Consider the following 17,775-nt stretch of genomic DNA (forward strand, 5'->3'; position numbering starts at 1 on the left):
GTGCCTACAATTATTTATTTAATAAGAGAAAACTTACTGTTTCTTTCACTAACAGTGCAACGGCTTCTTGGTCGACCTCGGAAGCTTCTTGCCCCCAAAGGTTTTCCAAAGTGGGCTCCTGAGATCCTTGCAGCGGAAAGGCTGGGCCTGGCTCGTCGCCATCTATGGCTAACTGTTGGTCCTCCAGCTCTCCGAGGGGGTGGGCCGGCTGCGGAGAAGAGGGGCCTGGAACCCCATCCTGCTGGGGCACCGGTCTCGGAAAAGCGGGCCTCGGGAACGCCAGCCCTAGGGGCTCGTGCTGAAAGAACAGTGGGCCCAGGTCCGGGCCCCGCTGCCGCTCCTGAGGAACCACCTGGTTTGCGACCTCGCGGGGCTGCTGGTTCAGGGGCTGCAGGTAAGGGTGGTCCAGCCAGCAGTCTTCTTCGATGGCCTGCTCGTCCAGGACGGCCGCCGACTCCCCGAGGTTGGACAGCAGGTCTGACTCCGAGTCTTCTGAGGACTCCGACGACTGGTTCTGAGGGTCCAAAGGGTCGCTATCTGGGATGAGGAGGCTGCCTTTCCTCCAGATAAAGACTTCTGGCCCTGATCCGGGGTTGACACCATCACTTGCGGCCTGGTTATGGCTTGGCCCAGGCTTGGGTTCCCTTTCCGCTTGGCCACGAGGCTTCATGAATTCAGAAACTCCGGGAGTCCCAAGATTCAGAAATTCTCCGTAGTCATCCTCAGAATCACCCTGTGTCCCAGAATCAAACAATGAGCTGTTATACACTGAAAAATAGTTGTTCTTATTTGATTCAAAAGCTGCTCTAGACTTTTTAGGCCTTTCTTCTCCCAAACTTTTGAGATCTTGCCACTGGGCAGCTGGTTTGATGAGATTGGGTCGTGATGTCTGAAGTTTACTTGTCTAAGAAAAAAATAAAATTTTAATAATAATTCAATTTCTTTCCTATGTCTATGCCTCCTTATGTACTTACATGCTTCTGAGATGAGAGGAAAGAAACAAAAGCACCCTTGTCCACAAAACCTACTCTTCATACTTATTGTAACACTGAAATTTGATCATACTATACTCACTATAAGAATAAAAGTAGCCATTCATATATTAAAGTCTGAATTACTGTTTGAATTATAATCTCACCCAAGGCCACTAAAACAAAAACAACTGTAGAAAAATAATGAAAAATTGACAACACAGTAAACACATGAGAAATTGTTCAATAAACACTAAAAAATATAAAGCTCAATAATCAGCAAAATGCAAATTAAAACAAGATTTTTCCACCCATAACACTAGAAGATTTTAGCTAGGTAATATGGAACTGCTGGTGTAATCAGAAGAGCAATTTGGCATTATTTTGTAAAATAAAAAAACATACATCCCTACACTCGATCAATATTACTTTTTCCTATCTATGCTCCCTTCTGTACCTGAAGAGGGCGCACACAAGGACATTAACTGCCACAACACGTGCAGTATAAAACGCACTGGACACGCTCTGACGTCTGTCCTTCAGAAGACAGTTAAGTGAACTATCTGGTCCACAGAACACTCTCCAAATCCCCTCCCCAAACAGGGGCAGCCTGTGTGCACTGCGATGGGAAGTTCACCAAAGAAATGTCATTCATGAAGAAAAGTTGCGAAACAATATGCAGAGTAATTCCATATTTTAAAAAGTCAAAACACAGACATAACATAGCCATTTCTAAAGGCATATATATGTGTCCACACACACACACACACACACACACACACACACTCAAAGGAAAAGATCTGGAAGGATAGTTGCCAAACTGGTAACAACAGTTCCTCTGGGAAATCCCTGGGGAGGAAGGGGTCGGTGAAGAGACTTTAGTTTTATCTGTATATCATTTCTGTAGAGAACGCAACCAGGTGTTACTTGTAAATTTAAAAAACAGTGTCCAATTTGTCCACTTTGGAAATGGATGTCCAATTTGACGATAGTGAATAAAGGCATCTCTGGCCCTTCTCTAGCACACGCCTGCCGAACACACACGCCTGCTGGACACACACGCCTGCCAGACACACACGTCTGCAGGAGGCAGAGGGAAGAGAACTTTGAACTGGGCTGCTCTGAACTGGCCGTCTCTGCCAGGAGGCCTCCCAAGGAGAGGTTAAATAAATATAACTGCGTGTGTGCAAATGCCCTCCCCCACGTCCTCGGCATAAAGAGAATTCCTGCTAGCCTAAGCCCTTTCCCAACATCACTGCCTACAAAAAACTGGTCCAACAAAATTTATGCATTCAAATTCAAGTAACAATAACAAACAACCCAGATACTATATAAAGATGCCTAACTATTAAAAAAAGAACGGTAGATGAGTGACACATACTAGAAAATGGGCACTACACAGCAGGTGAAACGCGGACAAAATACAAAAACAAGGGCACAAAGAAGTGATAAAACAGTTATCTCTTTAATATAAATGTTTTAAGTCATGATTTGTAGAAATAAGATAACCATCAAAAGCTAGGAAGGGAAGTAGAGAAATTGAGGTCAAATTATACACTTAGAGCTGATAAATCAAATAGTAAATGTAAGGACAACATTTTAAAGTATAAACGTAATTACATGAAGAACTAAAAAGAATAAAACTATGGATAAAAACCTTTCAAATTGCCCTGGCTGGTGTGGCTCAGTGGCTTGAGCACCAGCCTGCAACGCAAAGGGTCTCCAGTTCCATTCCCAGCCAGGGCACCTGCCCGGGTTGCAGGCCAAGTCCCTAGTAGGGGGCTGCGAGAAGCAACCACACACTGATGTCTCTCTCCCACTCCCCCCGCTTCCCCTCTGTCTAAAATAAATAAATAAGTAAATAACCTTTTAAAAAAATCTTTCAAATTAATCAAGAACTCATGCTTCCAATAGCAATAAAAATAAAAGCTCAGAGACGCAAGGAATACAGTGAGGAATTACTTTTATAAACAAAACAAAATGAAGCATATTAAATACTATGAGGGAACTAAAAACAAATTATATAACAACTATGAGGTCAATTCACCTATGAAATTGAAGTCTCTTTAAATAGAACCACTAAATAAAACCCAACTTATAAGTGAGAGTTACTGGGACACAGTGATTCAGACAGCACAGAGGCAGAAAACACAAAAGTGGGCTTCTGAGTCCAGAAGTGGAATGGCAGGTCATTCAGATTAACCGGACAATACGGTAAGTGCACAAAAATTGGTCAAACTATCAAAGCAAAACCAAAACCAAAACATCTACTTGAAGGCCTCAGATACAGGGGACAGAAACCAGGAGAAAGAAATATGGCAAAATGAACCTCACATTGGGGCACTTTTTTCCCTACAGGTGCATCTGCCAATTCCAGGCCTGGCTAATGAATGAGATAAACACGGCCCTGGCTGGTGTGGCTCAGTGGATTGAGTACTGGCCTGCGAACCAAAGGGTCGCCAGTTCGATTCCCAGTCAGGGCACATGCCTGGGTTGCAGGCCAGGTCCTCAGTTGGGGGTGTGGAAGAGGCAACCAATCCATGCTTCTCTTGCACACTGATGTTTCTCTCCCTTTCTTCTCCCTTCCCCTCTCTCTAAAATAAATAAATAAAATAATAAAAATAAATAAAAACGTATACGAATTAAAATGTATTAAAAAGCAGTATTTAAATTTGGAGATGAATACACAGAATTTAACAGAATTTGCACTGACTGATAAAGACCTGAAACCAAGCAGATGGCCGCTTCCTTGGCATAACCTCTAAAAATGTCTTCTCAGGCACAAAAGTTGCCACCACACTGAAGTATTCTCATTTATGTCGGTGGCTGTTTTTCTTATGCCCATTACTACTGTTACTTAAAACTGTGAGGAGGTTTCACTTCATATCATCAGATAAGGAAGAAGCTATAAGCACGATTTGCAGATAAATAAGCCATCCCTTGAGAAATTAAAAAGTCAAATGAAAGAATGACTACAGACAATAAAATAAAGTGACTGAGTATGAACTTAATATAAGAATCAACAGACATTTAAATGGACAAAACTTAAAAAAAATAAAGATAAAAAAATAAATTGACAAAACGTGATCTTAGAAAGGATCAAGACTGTAATGACTGGTCTGTAAGTTTAACAACAGGATGTTGTCTGTCTGTCTACATGTATTAGAAAAGCTGTTCTGCACATGTACATAAAACAGAAGCAGAAAATACCCAGGGGGACCCCGGAGGAGACGCAGTAACGGGAGGCGAGGGCCGCCCGACAGCGAGACGCGCCGCAGGCTGCAGGAAGCACTACAGCGGCCCAGCACCCGAGCAGTCGGACGGGCGACGGTGCCGGAAAGGCCGGAAACGCAGAGGCTCACGGTTTCCGAAGGTCAGGGGACACCAGGCAGGGTGGAAGGGGCCTGCGCTCGGGAACACGGGACACCTGCGCATGGAGAGGGCCGCTACACGCGCGGCACGTGCAGGGCTCTCGGCGGTCCCGCCGCAAGGCCCGGGACTGAGGAATCGGGTCACTACAACTTGCAGTAATGCCCCATCATGGAGAGTTTAAGAAAACTCACTTCCGTCAGGATGACATCATCGTCCAGGTCCTCGTCGTCATGTTGCTGAGGAGCCGGGGTGATCATCATGGGAACTCCTTCCTCGTCAGAGTCGTCAGATATGGTGATGGGTCCATCTCGGAGATTGATCCAGTCTGAGAGTGGGCAGGAACACTGTTACCAGGAGGCAGGCACAGTCCCATTCAGTCCTTTAGTTCAGCTTCGCATGGAAAGGGTCAAGTCTAAAGCCAAGTTCATGGCTACTAGTATTTCAAGCAGCACATGCCCCTAAGCACTAAGAGCCATGTTTTCATGCTGATCTTCACCAATAATACATTTTGGGAATCACTTGAGAAAATATAACAATTACTATGCTCAAGATTATCAACTTTTTCTTAGGCTGGCGAAATATGTTGATAAAATCTGTCAATTTCCTAAAAGTGAAATCGTGGCCTCCAATTTCACCTCTAATCCTCCCAGGGAATAAAGCACTGTCATTCAAGTTGATAGGTCTGAAGAAATTTTTCACTCAAAAATAGTAAAATTTTTGTTTAATATTTAATATACTAAAATTTGCTCACCTAAGACTTAAACCTTAAGTATCATTTATACAAACATACATCAGTGTTTTAGCCTCATATAGCATCTATGACAGTAAGCAATTTAACTTTTCCAGTTTCTTTTAAAATATAGTCACAGTTAAACTTACATCTATATGTAGTAATTCTGTTTGGGGTCTCTAATTCCCTTAATCTGTTTGAAAAGAAATCTTCTTGGATGTGAATTACTGAATAACACAAACTGTTATTTTTTACCTGTTCATGAAACTGTTAAAACTAAAATGGGCAATGAAGAGAAAAATGCATTAACTGTCCTAGAAAAAAAGGTTTAAAAATAAAAAAAGGAACAAATAAGAGGCCTCACATTACAAATTCTGAAATTCCTCCATTAAATGTCTAATTTCTTTCTCCAGGTTAAGGCCTCACATACAGAGTATAGCAAAAGTAGGCTTACGGTTGTGAGTACGCAAAACAGAGTTGATGCCTGTACTATTAACTGTTGTACTGCTTTCCATAGGAGTAACTGTAAACCTACTGTTGCCCCACCTCGTATTTTTATGGCGTCAAACAATTTGAAAAGCAGTAGAAAATCAACTATCTCATTTCAGTCCTGCAACAGAGCTGTGGTAATGCCAGAGACGGCAATTGGAAACAGCTAAGTCTATGTGCTCTGAGATCAGACTGCCTGGGTTCAAATCTCAGCTCTACCACATGCCAGCTACACACCGCTGTTATCTACTTTTAACATCCGTTTCCTCAACATTACAAAAAGGTTAACAATGGTGCCCACCTTGAGTAGTTGTATTAGATTAAGAGAGGTCACATAAAATGCCTGTTTATTGTAGTACCTGGCATGCAGTAAGGCTGCCTGATTTCAAGTCCACTGCTACCCACACAGAACGATACATCTAACAACTAACTGAACTGAGGGTCTGGGAAGTACGTGATATAGGTCTTCTGGTCAAATCTGGCCGAATGAACTCAAGTGACTATCCTCACCACCTCCTAAAACCCAACCAAAACAGGAGCAAAGGAACTTAACAGTATAACCTCTCAAGAACACAGAGAGGAACGGAGACAAGAGCTGGCAAGGGATTTAAACAGATGGCCAGAGCTCCAGCCGAGTGGAGAAGGCTCAAACCCACCCTGCGAGAGAGGGCAGCCAGCCAGAAGTGGCCTAATTCATGCTGCAGGATACTAGATTTTTTAAAAAGTATTTATTTTTAGAGAGGGGGAAGGGAAGGAGTAAGAGAAGGAGAGAAACATCAATGTGTGGCTACCTCTCGCATGCCCCCCACTGGGGACCCGGCCCATGACCCAGGCATGTGCCCTAATGCGAATCAAACCTGCGACCCTTTGGTCTGCAGGCCAGCGCTCCATCCACTGAGCCACGCGAGCCAGGGCTGCACATATAGGTTTTCTTCAAAACAGGACATTAGGTGCATCTCATAAGCTTCAATAGATTGTATTTTCATTATCCTGAAGTTCAAAATTTTTTCCTAATTTTCATTGTGATTATTTTTTTAAATTCTCAACCAAGGACATTTTTTAAAATTACTTTTAGAGAGAGAGGAAGGGGGGAGGCAGGGAGAAAGGGGAAGAGGGTAGAAAAAGCACATGTGCACACGCCAAACGCAGAGAGAGACAGACATCAATCAGTTTCCTTCTCATATGTCCCCAACTGTGAGGGAATGTGCTACCTGGGTACGTGCCCTGACCGGGAACCGAACCCATGGCCTTTTGGTCCTCTGGATGATGTTCCAACAATCTGGGCCACAGCAACCAGAGCTCATTGTAGTTTCTTTGAACTATGGATTATTCTGAAGGGCATTCCTATTTTCCACACATATAGGGATTTTTCTTATTATATTTTTGTAACTGATTTATGGCTTAATTCCAATGTGGTTAGAGAACATAATCTATATGGTTTCAATCCTCTGAAACTTGAAACTTATTTTGTGGTTCAAAATATGGCCAATTTTGATAAATACATTGGGTATATAATATTTCATGTATGTCTATGTCAGGTTTGTTGATCATGTTCCCCCAATATTCTATACTCATACAAATGTTTGTGTGTGATTGCTCTCTCTCAGTTATCGAGAGAAACATGTTAAAATCTCCCATTGTGATTGTGGATTTGTTAATTTCTTCTTTTAGTTCTGCCAATTTTTGCTTCGTATATTTTGATACCATGTTACTAAGTGTTGCAGGGATTAAAATTGTTTTAACTTCCCAGTGCATTCATCCTTTTATCATTATGAAATCTTCATTAATACTTCTGGCTAGGGTGTCTATTTTATCTGATAATATATAGACATACAAATTCTTTTTTTAGCTACTATTTGCATAATACACCTTTTCCATTCCTACACTTTTAACCTTTATCTTATCTTAATTTTTAAGCCTATTTCCACTGGGTTTAGAATTCTAGGCGAATGTCATTCAGCAATTGAAAAGGACTGAGTTACTCCTATGAAGCATTTGCAACAAGGTGGATGGACTGCAAACTGAGGCCGAGCAGGAGGACTCGGGCACAAGGCGGACACACCGCAGGCCTCCATTTACGGGAACCCGCACAGCAAGAGAAGGCAGGTCGGCGGCATCCTCAGGGGAAGGGGCGGGGTGAAGGCTGACTGCAGAGAGGCACAAAGGAGTCTTTCTGGGCTGACGGGATGTTCTGTGTCGTAACTGAAGTGGCGGTTATATGGGTGTACTCACTTTTCAAAACCCACTGAAATATACACTTAAAATATGTGAATTCATTGTATATAAATTATAGCTTAATAAAGATCACCAAAAAAACCCTACAGGGGATGGCATAATAAAAACTGTAAGTACAGCTAATAACAAAACAACTCCGTGGGCCTAAAAAGAAATCCCCCCCACGGGGGCGGGATATACAAAACCTGTGTGACAGAAACACACACCTCCAGGGAGCGCCCTTCTAGCTGCTGGACGAGAGGCTGCCCAATGCACAAATCGCTTAATAAAACCAATTAGATCTTTAAAATAACTACGTTAATTTTTACACGTTCAGAAAATTTGGAAATGATCATATATACAAATTATAGCTAAAATGTAAAACTTTCTTAATCACAGTAAATTACAGCTACAATCACTACCAAGTTAGAGTATAATAAGGAAATCCTTAAAAAATCAGCATTTCTTTGTAGTACTCTTAATTTGCATAGCTTAAGCCATTTTATTTTCCTCAATTTATTTGCTTAATAAAATTTGCTCTATTTTAAATGCTCTGAAAGCCAAATATATATAAATTACCCTCTGCTAGAAAAAAATCATCTTCATAAGCACAAAATATTATCAATCAGAAAACACACACAAAAAAAAACCCTAGTATAATCTCTTCCATATACTTGCAAAAAAATTATCTTTTCCTACTCAGCACACAATTTTTTCGTTTACTGATGTATAAATGGGAATTAGGATTTGGTAGGAAATTTCATATGCATTTAAGAATGAAGTTATAGAAATGCAAGCTCCCTTCCCTTTATGAATCAATGAATTTCCCCCAATTTAAACAACTGTAAGACAAAAGAATACATGCCCTAAAATTTCCTTAGAGGAATTAAACCAGAGTCTTCTGGCGAAAAGAAATCAAGCGTCACCTGGGGGGCAGAAGTGGTGCAGCAGCAGCCTCAGCCCCTCCGGGCCCTGCGGGTCTGGAGGAGGGTTTCCGTATGGCTGCCCCCTCCAGACACAGAGAACTGCCACTGCGGTCTACTCCGGTCTCCTGAGACCCCAGGGCCGCATGACCACAGCTCCTTCTGCCCTGCGGAGTCACGGCTCGTTAACCTGCTCATGACGAGAGATCCTTCAACTCCCGTCCTGCCAGCGAGTGTCACCGTTTGACACAAAATTCTAGTCCATTTATACCTGATGTTGAGGCTTACAAATGAAACAACTCTGGGTTCTGCATGGTGCAAAATAGATTCATTTTAAAGAAGATGTAACTGGCCCTGGATGGTGTGGCTCAGTGAACTGAGCACAGGCCTGCAAACCAAAGGACTGCAGGTTCGATTCCCAGTTGGGGAATATGCCTGGACTACCGGCCAGATACCCAACTGGGGGCACATGAGAGGCAACCACACATTGAGGTTTCTCTCCCTCTCTCTCCCCCTAAAAATAAATAAAATCTTTAAAAAAATAAAAAAGAAGATATAACTGGATCGCTAAGGGAAAAAACAAGATGAAAAGGAGAACCAACACTCACCTTGTCCCTGGTGGCAGTGAAAGTTGTTCAAGTGAATTACTTCTTCACTGTTATTTCCCTCTGCCATTTTCAAATGTGGGCATACACGTGTGTGCTTGCTAACACCTAAACATGGTGACTGTCTATCCCAAAAGCTCTGAAAAATAAGAACAAAAGGAACATTAAGAATGAAGAAAATACCAGTGGCCTAAAACTTAATATTTTTACAAAGTATTATAACACCGTTTTATGGATAATTGAAATAAAAATTCTCATTGAATGTAAAAAAAAAATAAATAAAAATAAAAACTCTTCCCACATATCTGGTCAAGGTAGCAGCACCCTAAGCTTATGGTGAAAATACCACTTAAAAAAAAAAAACAAAAAATACCTAAATGACTGCATTACTAAAAAGCTAGTAAAGGAAGAAAAAAGTGGAATAATAAAAAAAACAATTACTGTAAAAGAACATATAAAAGAGAAATGAAAGATCAAATAACAGGACATAAAAAACAAAAAGTACACTTAACAACTCAACTACGGTAACCTATGGAATGGGAGGAAATATTTGCAAATCATCTGATAAGGGGTTAAACTCCAACATATACAAAGAACTCATATAACTCAGTATCAAAAATACAAGTAATTTGCAATCCAGGGAAATGCAAACCAAAACCACAGTATCACCTCATACCTGTCAGAACGGCTATTACCAGAAAGACAAGATGTGAGTATTGGTGAGGACACGGAGAAAAGGGGCATCCCCGTGCACTGTTCGTGGGGACGCAGACCAGCCGTAACACAACCGTGCAAGAAAGCTTGACGCTCGACCAATTACAGGGCAAGACACGTATCCCAGAGACACAACAGTCCACGGCCAGAAACCTGGGGTACAGAAACGCATGCTTATACACATGCCAGGTGTATGCACACGCATGCTCACAGGCACGTTAATTCTATGAGCCAAAAACAGAAAGGGACACACGTCAATGACAGAGTGGACAAAACACTATGGTGTGTTCACACAATTAAAGCCTACAGCACAAAAAGAAGCCATCACAGTCACACAGAGCTTGGATATATATATTAAAACACAATGACTGGGTGGAAGAATCCACACATAAAAGTATTTACGTTGAATGGCTCCACTTAGATAATGTTTAGGCATAGGTCTAAACTTGGTTATTTGGGGTGAAACTTCTCTGTGTGCATTGTAGTTAGGGGAAGCAAGCTGAGGGGAAAGTCGGTGCCCGTGTGAAACAGTTGTTTGGGAATCATGAGATGATTATTGCTTTCAATTCTTTCGTAGTTTGACTTTGAACCACGTTCCTGCTTTAATTTGATGAGAACTAGAAGAATGAAAATCAGTAAGTAAGAACTAAAAGGATACAATTATACCTGCTACAGGTCCTCTCCAGCTCCAAGATTCTATCTTTAACTTACCCACTCGACATTTTTCTTCGCCCCTAAGAGAATCTTAGTTTTCTCTGCTTCCCTGGGAGAAATCATGAGCTCTAGAGGAGGTAAGCTCCAGTCTCTGGCTTCCCACTAATCATCTGTAGTTAATAGTCAAATGATAGCAGCATTTTTTGAACTCAGAAAATACAAAGTTGTGTATCAAGAATGTTTTACAACAGAATTTCCTGGTATCTATAAAAGGACAAAGATACCGAAAATTCAAAAAAAAATTACAAATTCAAGAATAAGTTTGGGTCTCTCACTGGATGTAACAGTAATGTGACTTATGAACAGTGACTTCAAGGACTTTACTCTGTTTTCTTCAAATATTTTTTATAGTATTTTGAACTACAACAGCCAAGTCTCTTATTTCTTCTCTTACCACAACTAGGTTCCTTCCATTTTACACTGGTAATCAAAAGGAAATGTGACTTATTTTATACCTAATTTAGTTAGAATGTCAATCTTGAAGTTAAGCCAGTTGGTAGTGGTGCTTTAAAAGCAAGATTTCTCGTGCACACACAGTGGACGGAAGCTGCAGTGAGAAAAAGAATCTGATGATGGAATTTCTACTTCTGACTAGTTTCTCTGCAGCAGTCACTCAACCCTCTGACATTCAGTCCTCTCATCTGGGCTTCACAACAGACTGCTTAGGTATAAGCCTGGTTTCACCATTTAGTGAATCAGTAACCTTGTAAACTGCTTAATCTCTTAGGCCTAAGGGTTCCTCCATTTGTAAAATGAGAATACAGTTATTTTAAAATTTAATTGTGTTAAATATGTATAAAGTTTTTAGCACAGTGCCTGGTGCACAGCAACTGTCGCATTACCACCCTTATCATTATCTGTGAAACAGAAAGAGCTATTCTTATGAGGCAGTGCTGGCGATTAAATAAAAAGAGCTTTATCACAAGTACACAGCAGAGGATGCAGTGTTTATTAATAATAAAAGTTGATAATACAGCAAAACAAGAGGGAGGACTCTATTTCCCTCTTGCAAGTTACTTTTCACTAGTAGTGTGACTATTCACAGTAAAGCTTCCTTTCTTCTACAAAACAAACTTCCTTTTCCCTCTGGAAGTAGCAAGAAGCTATTCACTTCTTGGTCAGACAACTGAAGAGAACAGCTGAAAAAAGGTGAAGTTCAGAAACTGGAATGCCACCCAAGAAAGATTATGTCAGTTCTTACCTCTTCTCTTTATTGTAACAATTATAGGTATGTTAATGACTACAGTTTATAGTCCAATATCAGTAAATGTTTCCAAAATTCAAACTAAAAATCAGCACATATTTTTTCCACTCTGTAACCGTGGAGAATCTTCAGTAGAAGTACTACATTGTAAACATTTAAGAAAATTAGATGACAGTTCTTCTGTGTTCTCTTCCACTCCAACACTGTCTTCCCCTTCATGGCTGAACCAACACAGGAGAAGGAGTTCACCCCTGAATCGCCTGCTCCCTGTGCCCGTGACTGTGTCTCACTCGCAGCTGCATCTCCAGTGTCTCAGAGTCGGCTTACTGAGTGGCTCCAAACGCACCTCTCACTGTCCAAGCTGGAGGTGTAAATCAGAACCACGTGTAACCCAAGTCAGGTAAAACGGCTTAAATGACAACCTTCAGTTTATCAGGATTTTCTTCGGTTATAAAATATGGCCCGTCACAGAAAATTTGGAAAAAAAAAAAAAAAGTCAGGAGAAAACAAAGGCATCATCCATGGTTCCCTCACGCAATTTTCTGGCTTTTGGATTGCATCCTTGCTTCCTACGGCCAGAGACAGATGGGCCCAACAGTCGTTTCCTTCTCATCCTTCCATTCACGGTCCCTTCCACTCTTCCTTACGCATGCTCCTGGTACAACACCGCTCGGTCCTGGGGTCCTGCAGTGCTCCTGCTGTCCAGCGTGAGCTCCATAAATGTGCCTGTCACTTCTGCAAACACTGAGTCTGGGGCAATAAAAGATGTTTCAGATTTAATGGGTCCATCTACGAACACCACAGGAAAGGTGGGCAAAGCAGAGTCAAGCACAGGCTGGGAGCCGCGGACATGCCCATCACAGCAGCCCCCACAGGCCTCTTCCTAGCGGGTTTTTCAAGTGTCTGTAAGTAATTTTTGCTTCTCATTCAAATGCTAGTTTCTCATCTTAACCAGTATTTGGATATCCACTAGTATATTTAAATATACTAATATTTAATCAGTATTAAATCAACACAACAGAAGTTAATAACAGTTCTTTCGAAGTAGTAAGTTTAAAGTCATTTTTGCTTCCTTACATTTCCTAATTTTTTATACTAAATTGACATTATTTACATTAATACCTAAAAATTAAAATACATTAGCCCTGGCTGGTGTGGCTCAGTGGACTGAGTGTCGGCCTATGAACCAAACGGTCGCTGGTTCAATCGTCAGTCAGGACACATGCCTGGGTTGCAGGCCAGGTCCCCAGTAGGGAGCATGCAAGAGGCAACCACACACTGATGTTCCTCTCCCTTTCTCCTTCCCTCTTTCCCCTTCCCCTCTTTCTAAAAATAATAAATAAAATCTTTTTAAAAACATGGAGTCCCATCAGTGAGAGAAAATGTGCATACAATTAGGTACACTAAAAAGCGGAAAACCGTCAGTGCAGGAGAAAGCCTACTGCAGCTGGGGAAAGGCAGGCCGCCCGGAAACACTTGGCAGAGGCGGCAGTGTCTAAGTTAAACTGAGTGCAGTGCCAGCTCCAGGCGAGCCTCTAGGAGGGGCAGCAGCCTCTGCCTCAGGCTCCCGAAGCCCAGAGCCACCACGCAAGAAGTCCGAATGCACCGCTGGAGAGGTCACACGGAAAGCCCCGACCCCGCACCCGGACGGGGCCAGGCCAGCCCTGCCCTCCAGCAGCCTGACAAGGCTCGGGAGTGAGGAAGCCATTTTGCCAGTGGGACCTCCAGCCCTGGCCACCTTGTGGGACAGCATGAGCATCAGAAAAAAATGGCCCAGGTGAGCCTTTCCCGATCTCCTGACTCACAAAACCGTCAACAACTGAAACTGTGGTGTTGGATTAGGTCACTGAGCATGGAGTGGTTTGCTATGTAGCAACAGCTAGCCGATGCAGACCGAGCTCTGACTTTATTTTCCACTCAACGGGGAGCAGCGCAGAGTTCTGCTTCAGGAAAGCCGGCCCAGCTGCAGTACGTAGGTCAGGCCGTAGGAGACACCTGGCGGCAGGGCACGCAGAGACAAGGGCTAGGGAAGTCTGCCCGGGAGCTAACAGGGGAAGAGAAAGATACACGATACCAACTGCAGAATTAGATTCACTGGGATTTTTGTATGTAATCAGTCCTCAGGGCAACAGAAAGAAAGGAGGCATAGGTGACCTAGATGTTGAAATCAGGTGACTGAAGGATGGTGATACTATTAAGCACAAGGCAGGCGAGGAACTCAGAATAAGAAAGTGCAACGAGTATTAAATACATTGACAAAAATGGAAGAACGAAGGTAAAACACCATCCATAATTAAGGCGAAAGATTTACACAAACGGAAGAGAAACCAAAGTGTATCACCATGCATAACTAGATACAATTACGTGAACAATTAGTCTGGAGTGTAAAAGAGCTCTAAAAATCCTGTAATTAGTTGTTTGTGTGTGTGTGTGTGTGTGTGTGTGTGTGCGCGCGCATGCTTTTTTGTGTGTGTGCAACAGAAGAGCTTTTAACCCAAAAATTAAATTCAAGATCTTCTTTGGGTAGGCTAAAGAGTTTAACATATAACATTAAGATTTCCCTTGATCGTCAACTGAACACTGGCTGAGAAACCAGGACAGTAAGAACATTCTCATCTATAAGGTGGTGGTGGCAGTAGGAATCAATGTTTGCAAGGACCCTTTCATAGTTGAATACTACGTGAGCCCATGACACCCTGTCCCTTCCACCCCAATACCGCCTACAGGTTCTCCCCTGCCATATCTGAACACAGCCCCAGAGCCTGTTTCTCTGAACCACAAACCTCACCACGGTAGAGCCTGCGAAACCCTGCTGCGCAGGAAGGACCCCTGCTGGCACTGCTAGCCTCACCTCCTGCCTCTGGCCAGCTCACCATTCCGCAGAGATAATGGCTGTTTCTTGAACAGGGCATGCTCCTTCCTTCCACTCTGGCTCTCTTCTCTGGCTGGATTATCCTCCACTGCCTGTCTCGGACCAAATGAACTTGATCGTCCTGCTTCATCCTGAATGTCACTTGCTCAGACAGAGACCTTTCCTGACTATCTCCAGTGTTCAGTCACACCTCTCTCATTCCTTCCAAGGACTCGGCAGAAGTGTCATCTACAATTACTCAGGCAGCTGCATTTAACGTCCATCTCCTCCGCTAAAACAAGTTCCACGAAGACGGGGCCCCGCCTCTTATTCATTCCCCTGAGCCCAGGACATGCACACGGCCTGGCACGAAATTAATACTCCCTACGAGGTTTCGTTGAATAAATATCCACAGTACTAGAGCAGGATGATTAGGAGCATGAACTCTGGAAGCAAACTGAGTCACGTTCTAGCTCAGGCCCTTGCAAGCTTTGTGGTTAGGTACGCTATTTTGTAGCACATTTTCTTCCTTTTAAAATACAGTAAAACCCACGTCACTGAGGATTAACAGTTAGCCCGCAGAAGACGCTTAGAACAGTGCCACGCAGCATCCTGTTCTGTGCTATCACTGTATTATCAGCAATGAAGACAACACAGCACGGGTAAGTAGGCGCGCGATCAGTGAGAAGTCTGTGAAAATCTGCACAGCCTAGAACAGAGCAAACACTCATTAATTAAACAGTAGCCACCGGCGGTAACAGACAGATTCTCTTGGCCATCCCAGTTCAGAAACTTTGTCTCCGCGGCTCCCATCCCCACTTCGCGGACTCGCGCCCTCCGGGGCTGCAGGGCTCCCCTCCGCGGCTGCCGCCAGCCCTCCGGGTAAAAATCGAAAGTCTGCGCCTGCCGCTACTTCCTCAAGTCCAAGCCCTCCCCACCCCCGGCCGCGGCCGCGAGCACTCGCTCGGACGCAAACAGAGCCGGGCCAGTCCCGAGCGCCCTCCTCCGGACCCGGTCCCGGAGTCGGGGTCCGCCCCCAAGTCTCCCCCGCCCTCCGCCCGCGGGGAACGGTCCCCGTCCCGCAGCAGAATGTCCGGGGCGGGCCGTGCCGGGGCACCTGTCCCTGCGCACTGCGGTGGTCCGCAGGGTCCCTGGCCAGCGCGCGCGGGGAGCGGCCCTAGAAACTGAAACGGGCCCCGCGGGCACTCCGGGCGGCTCGTCACGGCCCTGAAGTGGCCCGAAGTTTGGGACCCGCGTTGCGCAGCGCTCGGCCCCAGCCGAGCGGGAGCGACGTGGACGTTCGCCGCCCCGCACCGCAGCACGTGCGTCGGGACCCCGGCCTCCGCGCCGCAGGGGCTGGCGCGCACCTGCACGGCCCCCCGAGCGGAGTCCGCGGCTGCAGGGCTGCGGCCCGGCAGCCCCCGGGGCCGGGGCCGCCGGAGTTCAAAGTCACAGCGCATCGCCCCCCGCGCTGACGCCGCCTCCCGGGAGGTGCCGTCCCGCAAACTCGGACTTTCGGCGCTTTCGCCCTCGCGCCGCGGGCGGCCGGACCGGCCCGCGAAACTTCCCGAAGTGCGGGGAGCGGGGGAGGGTCCGCCGGCCGCGCGCGCCTTTGTCGCGCCCGCCTCGCGGCCGGCCCCGCCGCTCCGGCCGGCCGGCGCCCCGCGCCCCCGCCGCCCCTCACGGCCGAGGCCCCCGCCCCGACCCCGGGCTGAGGGAGGCGCCGGGCGGAGACGCCGCTCGCCTCGCGGAGGAGCGGGGCGCGCCCCGCGGCCGACACTTACTCGCCACTCAACTCTTCGGCTCGCCGGGGGGGCTTGGCGGCTTCTGTCGCCTTCCGTCGCCGGGGCTTTTAGTGTCCACAAGCCGCGGCCGACAGCTCCGTCGCCGCCGCCGCCGAGGCCCCAGCTGCGCTCCTTCCGGCCCTGCCGCGGCGTCACCTCGCGCCTGCGCACAGCGCCCCCTCCCGACTAATGACAGGAAGAACCATAGAGGCTCGCCGGGGGCCCGGGAGGAGGGGCTTGGGGACCGAGACCATAGAGAGGAACGCGCGGCCGCGGCTCCATCCCGCTGCAGCCGCGCTGAGCCTCGACTCCCCCCCTGGGCGGGAGGACGACGGGAGCTGAGACTCCCTCAACCCCGCGAGGTGTTCCTGGCGCCCTGGGGTTGAAAAGGGCGTGGGGGCAGGTGGCCGTGGGAAGCTACTGGCTAGGACCTATTTGCACCCGTTGCCCTCGCCAAGTCACTCATTCATTCAGCGCAGAGGTTCGGAGGGCTTCCTGTGTGCCAGGCCCTGTTCTAGGCTTTGGGCATGCGAAGGTAAAGAGGTCCCTGGTCTAATGACGTTTATGTTTTAGCGGGCGAGTCAATAACTAGTGAACTAACTAACTAAAATACTGGCTCAGGCAGAAAGTGTTTAGGGGGAAAAAACACGGGAAAAATAAAGCAAGGAAAGGCATAGAGAGTGACGGTGACAATAGGATGATTAGAGACAATGTCTTCTGAGGAGAGGACATCGAGCAGCAAACTGAATGAAGTTACGGGGTGAGCCAAGGTGACCCCCCAGAGGGCGAGCACTCCTGCAGACGGCATTAGAAAGGCTTGTGCCTGGTGGGGAAAACAGCGTGGCTGCAGTGCGGGGGCAGAGACGGTAGGGGGCGGTAGGGAGCGGAATCGGCCAGGTGGTAGCAGCCTGAATCTTAGAAGTTCTCAATAAGGAATTTGGATTTGATTCTAAGTGTGATGGAAGCTGCTAGAGAATCCGGAGCAGGGACGTGAGTATATCTGCTTATATTTTGCAAAGATCACTCTGGTGGCTGTTTAGAGAATAGTCTATGAAGAGGTAAGACCAGACAGAAGCAGGAAAGGCGTCTAAATAAGAAGCAGTGGCAACTCGGGCTAGTATGGTCAGGGAGGGGGCAGTGAGAAATAATCAGATTAGGATTTTTTTTTTAAGGTAGAAGAGAGAGATGCACGATTGGACTGGAT

General features: G+C 45.6%; 1 protein-coding gene across 4 annotated transcripts in view; it reads right to left on the bottom strand.

Annotated features, from left to right (window-relative positions):
* The window catches only part of RNF216 (ring finger protein 216), a 107,100-nt gene extending 90,355 nt beyond the window's left edge, over nt 1–16,745 (bottom strand). Inside the window, exons 1-5 of one of the 4 annotated variants that reach the window (XM_045821020.1) lie at nt 16,572–16,702; nt 9,981–10,171; nt 9,308–9,443; nt 4,535–4,668; nt 38–733 (exon numbers count right to left, since the gene is read on the bottom strand). In XM_045821020.1, coding sequence (XP_045676976.1) covers nt 38–733; nt 4,535–4,668; nt 9,308–9,374 — 897 coding nt within the window. In that variant the 5' untranslated portion in view covers nt 9,375–9,443; nt 9,981–10,171; nt 16,572–16,702. Of the gene's footprint in view, nt 1–37; nt 905–4,534; nt 4,688–9,307; nt 9,444–9,980; nt 10,172–16,571 lie in introns of those variants that run through there. The other 3 variants (XM_045821006.1, XM_045821028.1, XM_045821014.1) reach the window with 3 other exon arrangements.
* Between the last annotated feature and the right edge of the window lie 1,030 nt (nt 16,746–17,775).

This window comes from Phyllostomus hastatus, unplaced genomic scaffold (genome assembly GCF_019186645.2).
Source record: "Phyllostomus hastatus isolate PE091 unplaced genomic scaffold, TTU_PhHast_1.1 phas_contig_150, whole genome shotgun sequence".
NCBI lineage: Eukaryota > Metazoa > Chordata > Mammalia > Chiroptera > Phyllostomidae > Phyllostomus > Phyllostomus hastatus.